The sequence below is a fragment of the Pseudopodoces humilis genome, chromosome 5 (assembly GCF_049639895.1).
Source record: "Pseudopodoces humilis isolate 2021_Gansu_Grassland_sample_001 chromosome 5, ASM4963989v1, whole genome shotgun sequence".
In the NCBI taxonomy this organism is placed as follows: domain Eukaryota; kingdom Metazoa; phylum Chordata; class Aves; order Passeriformes; family Paridae; genus Pseudopodoces; species Pseudopodoces humilis.
The window spans coordinates 63,388,926-63,405,014 of NC_142204.1; the positions used below are offsets into that span (position 1 = coordinate 63,388,926).

The following is a 16,089-nucleotide window of genomic DNA, read 5'->3' on the forward strand; positions in this document are numbered from 1 at the left end:
TTAATTTCCAGTTCCTAAACAGTAAATACTAGTTTGAATTTTTATAAAGGCTAAGTGAATTTAAAAAGTACAACAGTTCCTGACCTTTAACACATCTGTTGCTGTAAGGAAGGTTTCTCCTTTGTGTGGCTTTCTGCACCTCTGCAGATTGGAAATACATTTCTCCCGCACACTACCCACAATCACAAACAAATTACACTCTCTGTGTCAACATCTGAAACCAAGTCACTAAATCACGACGTGCTGGGATAGAATTGCTGCCCCTATCATCTACTGCTCGCTGCTATCAAAGCCTATAACCGGATTAGTGGGAAAACAGCTGTATAACTCATACATTTAAGCCCTTTCAAACAGCAGGTTTTCTCCCTGCAACAAAGCACAGCACTTCAGATAAGGAACATGCAAATCCCAAAGGGAACTATGATATATTAACCCCTGGCTATCTTCTTACCACTCAATAGTTCTTTCAACCTTTCTTTCCCTGGAATTAAATGCAGGAGCTATTTTTATTCAGTAGAACTAATGTTTTTAGTACATCTACTTTAAGGGGTTTTTTTCTCTAGGATTTCATCATATACAAGGCACAGCTTGTTAAATTCTCCTGTCACTTTTAAGAAGTGATTGACATGAACTCAAATCCACGTCTTTCAGTTGTGGGCAGGAATCATTGTGCATATGGGCTTTGTGGGACAACATCTTGGCAGAGGTTAGCACTGAAACAGCTCTCTAGTTAACTCAAAACCCCAGACCAAAGACTCCATGGTTATTAAAGCTAACAAGCCATAAAACAACTGTCACATTTTAGGCCAAAAGATCCATGAGGGAAAGGGAAATTGTATAGAACTTCCAGTTAGTGTTGGTGTTCATACATCCATATGCTAATGCTGCATTAACTGAACATTTTCACCTAGCTTTTTGGACTTCTCCATTATCTCCAGTCATGTCTAATATTGGGATGCTTCAGGTGATAATGTTCTTAAGCAAAAACATGCAATATATTGTATAAATTAAAAAAAAAAAAATAGAATTAGTTGTATTTATTTCAACTAGAACAAAATGTTTAAGTTGATATTTTGTGTGTTGAGTTTACTAAGAAAACACCAGAGTTGAAATTCAGGTATACCTACTCCATTATGGAATATTTGTGAATCAAGATGACAGACCCACAGAATCATTTATGTTGAAAAAAATTTTGAAGATTATCTAGTCCAACTGTTAAAATGATTCTGCCAAATCTTTAAAAAACAAAAGAAATATTTTCAAAAAATCTTCAAGGACCAAACTTCTGTGTTCACTTCTGTTACTTATAGAATACCTTATAGTAGTACAACCATTTGTTTCCTATTTATAGCTATGACTTCCTGTCTATTAGAGAAATAAAATATTTTATATATATGTCATTACTCCTCCACCACAATTCCATTAATAAATCACCTGAATACAGGAAAGCACAGGTTATACAAAAGTAATTATAATACTGAAAACTTTTAATAAAGACTTGTAAATTATAAGGGCACAACACCAAATAGAACTTTATGAAATTTTAGAGATGCCCTGTTCTTTTATGGACATTTTTGTGATTGTTGCCCTCACAGGCATGTGATGATGATGATGATGAAAACAACATGACCAAAATGTCCTCTTTGGTTCTGCAATCAAATTTCTGATGTGAGCCTCTAAAGTTCATTCAAAGGGAAAAAATGGCCCTTATATGTTATAAGAACAAACCCCTGGGGAAATGTACTGTAGAAAATATTTAAGGATTACTGGTCCTTTTTTGACACAAGTCCCAACCTTGAGGCCTCATTAGAATAATAGTGAACTTTAGCTAATAAAATACTCACAGCCTAGGGAAGGCTTAGCATTAAAATGTTCTACATACAGAAAATAGTATATTAAAATATACTATTATTAGTATATTAAATAGTATATTAATAGTATATTAAAATATTAAATATACTATTTCTGGCCATCTTGGAGCAAATGTAACAAAAGAGTTTGGAAATATGTGTAAATCAAGAGGTAGTAGAGGGTCCAGATTTTCCAGCAGTGAAAACTTGCACAGCTCCACTGAATACAGTAATCAATTTCCATCCATTTAGGATTACAAGTGTTTTTGTTGTTTTTTTTTTAATCGGTGAAATGAAGATCTCAGCTCCCCAGTACCATTACAGAGAAGCTTATTTCCGTTAATAACAATAATAAAAAACATTAGAGGTTTGTTTTGTTTTATCACTGCAATTTAGACCAAGGAAAATGGTGTTACCCACTATTAAAAACTTGAACAAAGGAAACACCATCAGGAGTAAGTGCTTGTTTGCTCCTTACAGAAAGTTCCAGCTAGACTGTCAGCAAACAATGAAGCAATAAGTGGTTTATAAAAAGATTTCTTCTAGTTATATTTCAGGTCTTTCTCCCTTAGGCTGGCTACAACATGACTCTACAAGTGGAAATTATCTCCAAAATAATTCCAGTTACTCATTGAGGCTGTCTCTTGTTTTTAAGAATATGTCCGAAATCCTTAGAATCAAAACTCTACAGTTGAACAGCTTAATAAAGAAAATTTAAAAAGCTTTGCCTAAGGCTAGAACATGACATCCAAGGTATTCACCTGAAAATGGAAAATTTCCCATACCTTCTTCATGGATTCTTCCTTCTATTTTATTATTTATTATGAGAAAAATTCTTTTGCCACCCATCAAGTGGTGAAGAACTGTAGAACTTCTCAGAAACATTTCTTGGGAGGTCAGATATATGGCTCCACATCTACTGTCATTATGCATCAAACAACATGAGCAATCCAAATATCTTCTCTGTAGAAAGTCTGGGAACCAGCAATTATTTCAAGAGGATTTCCATATAGCAATCTAATGGGAGAGGTTTTATACAGACCATAGAATTATATTGGAAAGGAGAATTTGGCTATGCAGGAGTTCATTTAAATTACTTTTGCCCTTCACTCACATGTATATATAATATCAAATCTAGGACATACATTTTATTTTATAAGAAAACAATGTATTTTAAGTCTCTTTGCAGCTTAACATTCAAGTCTTACAACTGGTATTAAAAGTAATTTGCTTTTGGCTTTGTTGACAATGCAAATTTTGTGGAAAGAACAGATACTCACAGAAACTACATTCACAAAGTCATCGTCAGACAAGGTCTCCAACATCTCAATGACCGACGTGCGGATCAGCTTCAAGGTCAATCCACTGACACTCCCACTCCTAAAAAAGCCCACAACAGAAAAGTTGAATTCAGCAAATATTATGTAAAACATTAAAAGAAAATACAGAGCACCCACCAGAACTCCCACCAACATTCACACTAAAATTTTCAATTTAATTTCTGAATTCTCCAGCTCATCATTAATGTTATTAAACTATTTATCATTATTAAAGTAAGTCCAAAACTGGCATACAAAGTTTCTGTCCTGTGCCTTAGATGAGGTCATAATGCTACATCCTTTATTCATTTCCTTTTCAAGAAATCTCAGTTTACCACCTTCAGACAATGAATTATCTAAACATTTTATACTCCTACACACAGATTTACAGCTCTGGATTTCCAGAGATGCAAATGACAGCTTCTTTGATTCAAGGCAAAACCTAAGCTGAAGTGAAGAAATAACAAATGTTGATAAAACTCACTGCTGATATGAAAGCACTTCACCCCAAGTAAAAACATTAAATGCAAATTCTATGCCTGAGAAGCTTTTCAGCACAAAGCAATCTGACACGTCAGGTTCAATGCTCCCTTCAGTCCCTCAACATTGCCTACACCACGGAAGCCTTGCTGAAGCAGAGAGCAAGCTTTTATTAATTTCTTTGCTTGCTTTCTAGCAATGCTTTGTAGCAGCAAAACTTGGCAATTTTTAAATCTGTATTGTAAAAAAACACAAAGTCCACACATATTCTTATCTTTCAGGCTCATTAAATTATTATCACATCTATTGTAATGCTTCTAGTTATTTGTCTGTAGGTTTGTGCTTTAAAAAAATTCTTGGCATGCACATGAGAAATATTAACTTGATTGCTCCAGTAATTAGTAAGTTGAAAACAGAAAAATATTGAAGTGATTTAAAAAAACATTTCCTTGCCTCCAGTTTAAATAATTTTCATGTGTGGTTTGGGCTTTTTGTAACTATTTTCAATTATATATTTATTTTGCTCATACCAAGATTTTTGAAAATTGCATACAAAGACCTGTTAATTCCCTCTTTTTCAGCAGACTGAGATTTGTTCAATGTATCAAAGTACTTTTATCCTGCTAATGTCAATATTCAGATGTTAAACACTTACGCATCCACTAAAATAAGCATGTCTTTGGGAGATGCAGCTCCTTGGATATACCTGAAATATATAAATGGTATGAAGTACATAAATTTGCATAGACATTTTTTTGTGTGTGATGGAAGACACACTGTGGTCTATAAACTCAAACTAGCTGAACCAACAAAATCCTCTTGTGGCTAATTAAAAACCTAGGTGTCATTTCCCCTCTTGCTGTGTCTCCTAAGTAAATCTGAGTCTAAACCACATTAAGGTAGTCTGGACGTAGGATACACTAATCAAAATTCACTGTTATCACAAAACTGAAAAGCAGGAATGCTATTTCAGAGCTAAAGATCTTGATGACAGATGAATTATTACTCAGCCCAGCTTAGGCAGAAATACTTAGTCCTTTGAAAAAAATATATCCAACTATATCCAAGTATCAAAATGCTTTTTGTCTTGAGAGGATTACATAAAAAAATCATAAGAAGTAATCCCACTGCTCTCCCATCTTTTAAACAACTAGTGATTTTATTGCTGGTCTAAACCACTGAGACATTTTTTTAAATATTTGCAAAAGTCTAGAAGAATAGTTCAGTAAAATAGTCTGGATTATAATTGATTTTGACACAAAATCAGAGTTTTAACTGTCTTACACTTATTTGATAGTTACCTTCTTATGAAAAGTCTATGTAATCCAATAGTACAACAACTGTAGCAGATATTGCATAACAAGGATTATAATTTGAAAATTGTTTATTTAGAAAAACTAACTAGTTTTAAAAAGAAAAGAATAACATCTAAGATTAAGTACCATTAAAAACAAAGAGAAAAAAAGATTTTTACAGTAATATTTAGAAAGCAAGTGATTTGTATATATATATATACCAAACCTTTAAAAAGAAGGCTTACCATGGTCTTCTGCGTACATCATACAGATCTATTTTGTTAGGAGTTCGACTTTTATCTACCCACGGGGAAGCTAAAAAGAAAAAAAAATATAAAATAATATAAAAATTCATCTCAAGTGTTTTAATTACAACAATGTAATGAATCAGTACCATAAACTTTGCACAGTATATCAACATTTCATATGGATAAAAAAAATCTGTATTTGTGTAATGTTGTTGAAATACTTAGACACTTTATACATATAACCATATAATACAACACAATAAAACTACATATATGTATGTATATGTATATGTGTATCTATATGTATATGTATATGGACTATGAATATATATATGAATATATATATATATATACGAATATATATGGCCAAGTGTGTTGAAGAAAGTTACTGGCTATAACTGACCAGTGATTTCAGTGGAACCAAAAAATTCAACCAACCACAAAACTTCAGGTAGTGAAACAACTTTTTTAAAATTTACTTAACTTGAAAAAAAGTTAATTATTGCTGTATATAATATTGCTATCTCAGTTATGAGCTTAAATAATTGTAGTGATAATAACACTGAAACAAGAGCTTTACCTAAAAATGCAGATTAGAAAAGTAACATGAAAAGAGCATATTCTCTGGAAAAAAAGAGATGTAAATATTTATGTCTCTGAAAAGAAAATGCTAAGAATGATGACCTTTATCAAGTGTTTAATCTAGGTTTTACCTAATAATAATTTTCAGCAAGGGCAGGAATTATTTCCTTAATGAAAAGTGAAAAGAGCCTTTCAAAACCATGTGACAGCTTAATGAACACAAATAAAAATGTGAAAAGTTACAGGGAATGAGATAATGTTCCGCAATTTGTTCTCTCACTGTATGCCAACAGCCTTGGGGAGCTATTTCCTGACATCAATCAATTTTCTGTACAGGAAATAAAGAAATATATAGGCAGGTCCAAGATTCTTCCTGAAAAATCATATACCTAAGAGAAAATGGAAGAATTATATCTCTACCCATGAATATAAAATAAGCCATCAGCTTTGAGTAGCTGCCTATTTTTGACTTTACAGAATGAACCCTTTCCTAAGAGACCAAACCATGAGCTGGCCTATCACTCACTGCACCCTTTCAGCTGAGTGTAACCCACATTTAGAAGCCACAGAGAACACTGTGTATTGTTGCATACCAGGAGAACCTTAAAATCTATACCAGTATTGTTTGTGATTTCAGACTAGACCACCTGACAGGTCCTTTGGGACCTGACAGGATGAAAGCATTTGAAATACTCAGGAATAAGAGAATTTAATTTTTTGACACAGATATATGTCAAAATTCTAACTTACCATTAGTTAGATATGCACAGGTAAAATTCACCAGAATTTTATGATCCTATACTATTCATGTCCAATGAACCACTGAGCACATGTTCAATGATGGATTTTTTTATCTCTGTCCAGGCTATCCTTTCCATAGTAATTCTGTATCAAAATCCATCTTTCATATACATTTCCCTGAGACTTGAATAATCTGCATGCAATGTGTTTGTTTCAGTTTGCATTATGAGTGGTTTAGGTAAAATAGCAAATATAATTCCAGATACTGACCAAGGCTGCCTTATCTTTGCCAAAACTTCCAGCCTTTTCAGTGACAGTCAGTAAAAAGGCTATGCCCTACCACATATGTCCCTCTTAATTGACATGTATTTTGGACAGCCTTCATAAACAGAGAATTATCTCAATTTATGATCTGGATTTATTTCAAAATAACAGAGAAAATTCAATTTACACTTGTAATGTTACTTTATTTCACTCAAAAGATAAGTTCAACTCTGTAAGTGCATTCTGTAAAGCAAAAGGATGGTGGTTCAAAGAGAATTTGAACGCAGGAGCTGAAGAAGGGCCCTTCTAACATCATCTTCATATAGTACTGTGACAGTGGATGCTGACAGAGATAATCATTTAAAAGTGAATCAATGTTCTACAGACAGAATGACAGAATGGCCCTTTAGCTAACATAAATTACCTACAGAAACATTTAGCTAGAATCCATCTCATATCACAATCTTCACATCCTACTTTAAACTACAGGGTAATTTTTCTAAGTGCTAAACTAACATTTACAGAAATACGGGTTAAGATTTCATTTTAGCTGTGCAACAGAAAACCATGAGAAATAATTCAGCTACTGTTTTTCTGCAAAATTTGAGAGCTACAAATACAAGTTAATATATTACCACCTGACAGGTAAGCACATCACACCCTTGACACCATCACCAGTTCTCTTGACAGAAAGCCCTTCAGAAACAGGGCCTTTAGACCAAACAGCATGTGGTAAATCTTTCAGAAACATGAAGAGGCAAAATTTATACCAACTTAAACACTTAACAGCAAAATTTGAAATGCCTGAAACTTCCCCTAGTATTTCAAAAAGCACCAAATGACTGTATAAAAAACACTTGATGGGTTTTTAACTGGAATAAAAATCACAACACATTTCAAAATTCCTTCTTTTATTTGATTTTATTTTTTAGACATGGAGAGGGTGCTCAAAACTTCTAGTTGAGACAGTGAAATGAAGGCTATGGAGACTTTTTTTTCCCAAACTAATCTACAGCAGAATTCCTTTGGTTAAACCAAAGTTCTCAGTTATACCATAGTTTTTCAGTAACAGCCTGAATTGCAGTGAGGCCCAAACTGTCCCTTTTTGGCTACATCTGTATTAGAAGGTCAAAAAGAACAATGGAAAGGAAGCCATTCAGCAGAACTAGGCTAAAAACTCTAATAACAGTCCAATTACACACAAAATAAACTGAGCAGAAGCCACTCAGCGCACTGCTTACAGCCTGCCTGCTCCTTCTGCAGATTGCTGTGAATGCTAACACAGTTTTTGTTCTGGGTAGATAGACACAGTGGTGAACACAACAACTAAATTCCACTTTGTGCTCATTAGCATGGCTCTTTCAGTACACACAGTCCTGGAATGACTCAGCAGCCTCAGGGATATCTGGAGAAGGTCTTTAAAAGCATTATTTATTACCATGCTGTTAAACTACTATTTCCTGTTCCATATGTCAATAAGTTGGGTTTTTTCCTACTAAATATATTATTTTCTTTCCAGAAAAATTTAACAAGCTTCTACATGCTTAAGTTTCCACGACTGCATGGTTTATCAGGATACTAATGGCTGCTGGATCATACACTAATTAAGATCTATAATGTATAATGAGAAAACTTGTTCTATTGATCTTTCTGATGGTTTCTACAACAATTTATATAATCTAGTAGAAAGCCTCTGCAAGGCTCTGCATAACCTAACTAAGGACTCAGCCCTTAGTATCGAAAATTTCATTCACACTAAAGTGCTGAATTCCCTCTTCAACCTCAATAATTAACATGAATAAATTATGCATTCATCCTAGTCTCTATCTGGCATAACATTTTTAATTTTAGACAGCTTTGAATGGCCTGAAATGTATTCACTGGTTTTAGTAAAATTATGGGTATTTATGGATATTATAGAAATTGTTTTTAATGGGAAACTAAATTCCCTTATGATATTTGATCTCCACTGATTAATTTTAATTTATCCTAATTTAATATTTTTTAAAACAACCTTTTTGAAAGATGATAAATATTTTCTTTGCAAAACTAAGTAAGTGTGCATTTATAATTATACAGGAAATAATTAGAAGGCCTGGAGACCAATGAAAGAGATGTGTTGCTTTTTTGGTCCATATGTGGGATACATTATAAAGCCATGTGAGGAAACTGGCTTATATCTTTCTGACAAAAGCTATTATGTGGTCTAAAATACAAGCAAAATGAAAAACACACAAAAAATATGATCACACTTTTCCCTCAGAAACTTAAATTGATCAAGGATTTTGAGATTCACAGTTTTGTTTATATAATCTATTGTTTATTACATTTTTATAGGGTGGTTTGGAACCTGGTTCACCAATATCTTCAAGAAATCAGCCTCACCACAGTTCATTGTTTCATATGAGTATCTTTGAACTATGCCAACACTGCACAGTTCTCTGGTGCATACATTAGGCTTTACTCATGCTCCCTTTTGATGATTTTCTTGTTTGGCATGTGGATAGATTTGATACTTTATAAATTATTCATTTGGTTTGATAACCCTCCCACTTCTGTTTGGATTATTGAGATACAGGACTGGATATAATTCAAGCAAGAGTAAGCCATGTTTTTCTGTTATTTCTGCACATTTAGAGTAGAAATCCTCAGGTTTGTTGATTACAAGCAGAACCAATTAATACACTATAGAGACTATCACATGGTAGAGAGTAAATGAAAATATTTGTTAGGAAAGGCAGACCTTGGCTACAACTTCTCATTCTGAATTCATGAGATGATTGCAGAGGCATAGGTGTCATGAAGGAAACTCTCCTGAAAGTTCTGCCCTGTTCTACTGGTTAGGTATGCATGTGCAAGGAACAGAGAGGCAGAGATGAATTATTAACAGCTTTACATCCCTTTACATTATTAACACATTTGAGAAAAGAGGCTAAAAGCTGATAATAAGATAGGTAACAAATATCAATTATCAAATCTCAGACTGCATCATTTTGACTCAAACTCCATCTGCTATCTCTCAATATTAATGTAGACATTCAAAATAATCAAAACCATGGACTATTTCATTCCCTGAGCCAGATTCAGCTAAGTCTTCCTCAGATGGAGCAAAGGTACAAGTTATAGCATATACTTTGCTGATATTTCATAGTTCTCTTAGTGAACTTATGTGAAAAAAAACTGAATTCAGATATGTGGTAGCCCAAACTATTTGAGAAATGTTATACTCCTCAATTTTCTACTCAGAAAGAAGTCAGCTGAATTTCAGTGTAGCAGGAGCAATTTTGTAGAATTCTTTAGACGTTTTTCAGTAAAAGGTGAGACATGGTAACTAAAAACAAGAAACAGTCATAAATTTAAAAGTCCCTAACATTAATCATCACAAACTGTTTTTGACTGCTGTAATTAGTATTCAGGATATCTGTATCAAAATATTGCCTTGTATTAATAACTGTATTAATAACTGTATTAATTCCCATCCTGCCAAGGTAGAGATTATTACTGACCAAGTCTGTGCTACCATGCCAGATGTTCAGTCAGGACAGAATGCAGCCATTCCCTTGTGGTTGTCTTCTAGTGACTGAAAATTGCCAAGACCTTAAAATGTGTTCAGGCAAAATCTATCTAACATAGACAAGTCTGTGCCATATCTTCTGTAACTTTCATAGCATCATCACAATACAGAAAGGAGAGGCTAATAATCTTGAGGTTTTTTGAACGTATTACCCATATGGTAATGGGTAATTATGTTATGGGCAATACTGCACTCAGTTTTATCATGAATCAGTTAAACAAAAATTTGATATGGGAATAGTCCATACACAAACAAATCTATTGATTTTTGGTCCCAATGTACCAAAAAGCCCAAAAGAGATTAGAATGTGCAATACATACTGTAGTCTGCCATTTAAAATGAACCTCTTTCTGTTATCTTATTTCAGAGGCAAACAATTCTCTTTCTGCATGTATAAACTGAATTTCATTCTAAATGTGTTGCTTGTATTAGTTTCACCCGGGCTAGCAAACATGTCCCCAAAGAGGGCTGGAGTATCAGAGCTTGAGAAGAAGAAGCAGCAACAAGCTCTTTTGGTGGATCTGTTGTGGTTTTTCTTTTTCTACTATAAAAGCAAATTCTGGTGATTTAAATCTGTATCATAAAGACACAGAGATAGCATGAATTTCAGCATGAAGGCATGGTGAGATGTGGAATGTAATTTCATTGACTCACTAGAAATAGCACGTTATCCTGTAACTCGGTGGATCTGCTTGTGTAATTGCAAAATTCAGCACATCAGTTTTGAAAAATGAGCCATAACTGAACTTACTGCAAGATTTTTCACATCAAGAAACAAGGTAGTGAGATGGGTGTCAATCTCTTTCAAGTAACAATGGACTGGGATGAGAGGAAATAGCCTCAAGTTGTGCCAGCGGAGATTTAGATGGGATATTAGTAAAAAACACTTGCCAGAAAGGGTTGTAAAGCATTGATACAGGCAGTGCAGGGAAGTGGCAGTCATCATCCCTGGAAGTTCAAAAAACATGTGGATCTGGCATTTGAGGACAAGGTTTAGTGGTGAATGTGGAGGTGGTGCAGGGTTGATTGCTGCACTTAATCATTAAAAGATTAAGAACTTTAAGATAAGATCTTAAAGGTCTTATCCACCAACAATTCTATGATGGGTATGTTTAGATCCAAATCATGTCAGTTCCTGTTCCTCCCTCCCAGATTTCAAAGGAAGGAAACAACAAAAAAAAAGTGAACAACACTCAAAGAGGCTTATTTCTATGAAAAAGTAGAATTGTCCAAGGCACACACACTAATTGCACTAATTGATAATTTATAAGCTGCATTACTAGGAAAGTGTTTGTGGTTTTACTTTGTTGGTCTACTTTAAAGGCTGTTTTAAATGTTGAGCTGTTAACAGGAATGAGCAGCTATAAAATATAAAACCTTTTGCAAAAAAAGAGTCAAGTTCTCAGTTCTTCAAGGGTTTTGATTCGTTTTGTATGGATTTTTTTAGGCTTTCCAGTCCCTTAGTATCAGTCTCAGTAATTACTTTCTCTGGAGAGTTCAATATCATGGCCACAACACTATTGCTTGCCATTAATTGTTAACACAAGAGCAGCTGTGCACAGCAAGTTCTTCATTTGGAGAGATACCATTTTATTTTATTAGAAATTGATTTTTAAAGCTCTTCTATTATTAATTGTTCTAAGCAGGGAATGCTCTAGTTGCTAAGTGAAACTTGCTTGACTAACATCTGGAAACAGGTTAAGTTGGTTGTTTTGTATTTTGTTTGGTTTTTTGTTTGTTTTTTTTTAATGAAGCATAAGAGATAATAATTTTTCAGATAGCTCTGTTCAATCCATATTTTTAATACCAAAGTTTAAAGACTTTAGGGACAAGATTACTTTTTTGGAAAATCATCACTGAAGTGATGCTTTCTTTATCTGAGAATTTTTGTATTTAATATCTCATGAGCTCAAATTCCATAGAATATCCTAGTAAAAACTGGCATAAGCAATGCAAAGAGATTTTTCTCTAATATATTTTTTCTCTCATATTATACCTACTTATTCTATAGATAAACAAAGGAAGACTAAATAGAAAGCAAATCTACAGTAAAGAAAGGGAACAAACATCCAGAGGAGATTACTAGACCTGGTGACTTTTAAACTGAATTTAAGTATGAGTTAATGAACATAAATGCACACTCAATATTAAAGAAATTGTTGCTGTACATATCCCTGGCTTGAATATCTAACCTTCAGAGTATCACTGAAGAAGCTATTTTATCTCTCTATACTGGTTCTTTTATCTGCAAAATGAGGACTGTGATGTTTTTATTAGTTTTTTAACCAGAAGAGTTTTGAAGATGAAAACTCGTATTTTATATGCCATGCAGCATATATATGACATGCAGTATAACACAAAATAATCCAGGTGTCAGGGAGAACATAAAGTCTCCTGGAACAAAACTGGAGAACTTTAGAACTTTGTAGAATTTAAGAAAACAGCATTCAGTGCTGCCCATTGGAAAAAGCTGTCAGCACGTGTTGTCCCCTCAGTCACACCGTGGGGCTGTCTAAAGGGCTCCAATAAAACTCTGACTCACTCTGTTTAATAACACAGATAAAACTGAGGGAACAGATGAATTTAGGAAACATCTATATACGTGAATAAGACATGATCAGACAAAGTAAGAATTCTTCTCTAATACAGGTCAAATGAAGAGGACAAGTATGTGTGTCTAGGTTGTGTGATAAGAGAAGGCTGTGGAGCTGCAGGTTGGACGCTGCTTTCTCCCCTATAAAAGACCCCCAACAAAAAGACTCCACAAAGAAAACAGAGAGAAGTCACAGAATAATGCAGAAGCTGGGGAGACTGGAAGACAGGCCTTTTGCCAGAAATACCATATTGTGAACACAAGTTTTCAGCTGAACTTCCCATAGGTCCTTGTTAATTTTCCAGGTAGTATTGGGAAGATTTGGAACAGCTGGGGACAGGGTAGTATTTCTTTCTCAGTTTTATTTTTGTTATGAACTGACTCAACTTTTTGGATCAGATCAAATACTGTCCCACTGAGCCTAGAATTCAGAATTTCCTCATAAAAAATGCTGAATCTACTCATGCACCATCCTGCCACTGTTACAGATATTTGTAACTCACTAGCTGAAATCTGAAATTATCAATACTGTCAGTCTCCTTATCAGTATTACCCTTTCTAGTACAACCCTTGGGAAAATTATTATTTAGTGTACTTTCCTGAGAGAGCTGAGTCAGTGTTGCTGATCAAACAGTTTTTTTTACTAAACATTCATCTAAATCAGGACTGTGTCTTCATTTGAGTAATCCTATGCAACCAATTTTTCTTAAGTGGACTTATTACTGTAACTAGAAAGCCTCATGTATCATATTTAACTGCAAATAAATCTCTGCTGTCTGCAATTAAAAAAAAACAAACAAAACCCAACCAACCAAAAAAAAAACCAACAAAAACCCACAAAGAAAAACAATAAAACCACAAAAAAACAAATAAAAAACCCACAAAAAACAAACCAAATCCAAAACAAACCAAAAAAAAGCACAAAAAAACCCCAGAAATGAACAGAGGGAGGAGGTATCTGGTAAAAGACACATAAATACAAAGTTGTTTTTAAAGTTTGTTTAATTAGTAGTTTCTACAGTGAAAATAATATGCCTCCCTTTGCAGTATTTTAATGAAACATTGATTAACAATTATAAGCCTAATTATGTCTATAATTAAAAGAATTTCATGATTAAAAGAGGAACTGGTTACTTTATACCTACATTTCCACATAGTCCACCAAAATAATTATATTAAATTGTTCTTTTAGATAGCTGCTTTCTGAAACCTAGCATTCAAATTACCTGGATAGATGCCTCACAAAATGTAATTTAATATCTGTCAAATCATATTAAACTCTTTTAATTAAATTAATTTATTTTTGAGCAACAGATCTGTCCAGTGGTCTGTGGTTAATTATAAATTAAATTTGAAACCTGATCCATATTAAAATACCTTTCTGTCTAAACAGCACTAACAAAACCCTACATGTGTAAGCCCACAGGCAATGGATTCAAGATTTATAAAAAAAAGTTTCAGTTGGATTGGGATCAATTGCTTATTTCAATGATCTTGATAAAACACTGCCAGATTACTGCTTTTATTTTGAATCTAAAAACTACTGAAACCCTCTATCTGGACTAGAATTAGTCAAGTGTCATCTCAAAATGACATCTTAAAAACCAATATGGGGTTCTGGAATTAGACTTATGAAGTTGAATAATTAGGCAGGTAGCTGTACATCTACTAGTACTAAGGAGAAAATGTTTCAACATTTATAATCATTTGTGTTTTCTTGTCCTATCACAGAAAATCCAAATTTTGAACTTAGTGACTCACAATTTTACCTAAGAAATTCCTCTGGTTTTGTTTACTGTTTCCATAATACTGAATTTCAGTAGTGTTTGCATTAAAAAGCCCCACAAAGTACATTTCAGCTTCCTTTTGCAGCACTTTCAAAAACTGGCTCTTACTCTTGAGTTACACATTAATGACAGAAAACTGTTTGCTTGCAGGACAAAAGCTGCAAATTTCTAATATTTTAAAATAATATTACATTTATTTAAATATTAAGTTATCTAAAAATTTTAAATTTATCATATATTTATTTCTTCATTTCAATGACTTGATAATTTTATGAGTCAGTCTGTTCATTTGTTATAAAAAGTCGACATATTTTAACTATAGTTAAGAATCATTAAATGTAAACAACCACAACAATAACAAAATTATCATAAAATATCCAGATTTTGTGCAACTGTTTATTCTGTATTAATCTGGCCTCTCTTCCCTTGAGGGAGTCAACAGGTCCTCCCAGTTTAGTGTCTCTGGCAAACTTTCTTGGTATTCCTTTGTGTCCAGTTGTTTAAATAATACCGAACTCGACTCTCCTCCACTGGGAACAAGGTATCCTAATTCCTGAATTTCCTTTTGGTTGTTGAGGCCTTTGATCACTGAGGGCTGGTCTTAAAAAGGATGAAAGACTAATTTGTGATTTGTGCCTTGAAACATATGAATGAGCACGTATTACATCCTTCTTAAAGTTTCATGCACTAAATATGCGCTTTTCTCTGTGAGCTCTTATTAAATTACTGTTTACTTACTCTTGACTTGTTCAGAGCTCATAGAGAAGCTAATAGAAATCTCAAAATTGCTCTTGGCATCTTCATTTCAAAATGGATGATCACCAGTAGATTAACCAAGCTTAGCATTTCTCTTAAAAAATATGCTGCCACTGAAACTAATGAGAATATTGATTGTAATGTGAGAGACTGAAATGGTTAATGGCTTAAACATTGCTAAAATCAACAGAGAAATGTGCACAGCTGTCTATCCGTGCCCACCGAAGCCCATCCCTCCCCAAATGTGGTTACTCACTGGAATTTGGACTGTAGCTGGAACTTGGGATAAGAGAAAGGGGATACTGTGGTCTCATCACCCCAAGTGTGGGGAGAAGAATGTAACCACAAGTGACAGGGCAAGACTGGGATGCTGGTGGCTCAAACATTCATATTTTAAACATATTTTCTTCTTACAGGGCTGCACTTAGAAAGATCCCTTCATGCTGCTGCTGGTTACTATGGTGAAAAGGACAGCCCAAGAGCCTCCTTAGAACACAAGTGATGTACCCTTTGCCCATGACTAAAAGCATTGGGACAATATCAGATAAAAAAACACTAATACACAAAAACTCAATCAAAAAAACGGTGTTTGAAAACACC

The 16,089-nt window shown here is 33.9% G+C and overlaps 1 protein-coding gene across 4 annotated transcripts in view; it reads right to left on the minus strand.

Moving 5' to 3' along the window:
- Nucleotides 1-16,089, minus strand: part of CACNA2D1 (calcium voltage-gated channel auxiliary subunit alpha2delta 1) — a 361,220-nt gene that overhangs the window by 96,203 nt on the left and 248,928 nt on the right. For all 4 annotated transcript variants that reach the window (XM_088054909.1, XM_088054908.1, XM_005526028.3 and 1 more), the window contains exons 8-10: nt 5,190-5,259; nt 4,305-4,355; nt 3,131-3,230 (exon numbers count right to left, since the gene is read on the minus strand). In XM_088054909.1, the coding sequence (XP_087911035.1) occupies nt 3,131-3,230; nt 4,305-4,355; nt 5,190-5,259 (221 nt within the window). The remainder of the gene's footprint in view (nt 1-3,130; nt 3,231-4,304; nt 4,356-5,189; nt 5,260-16,089) is intronic.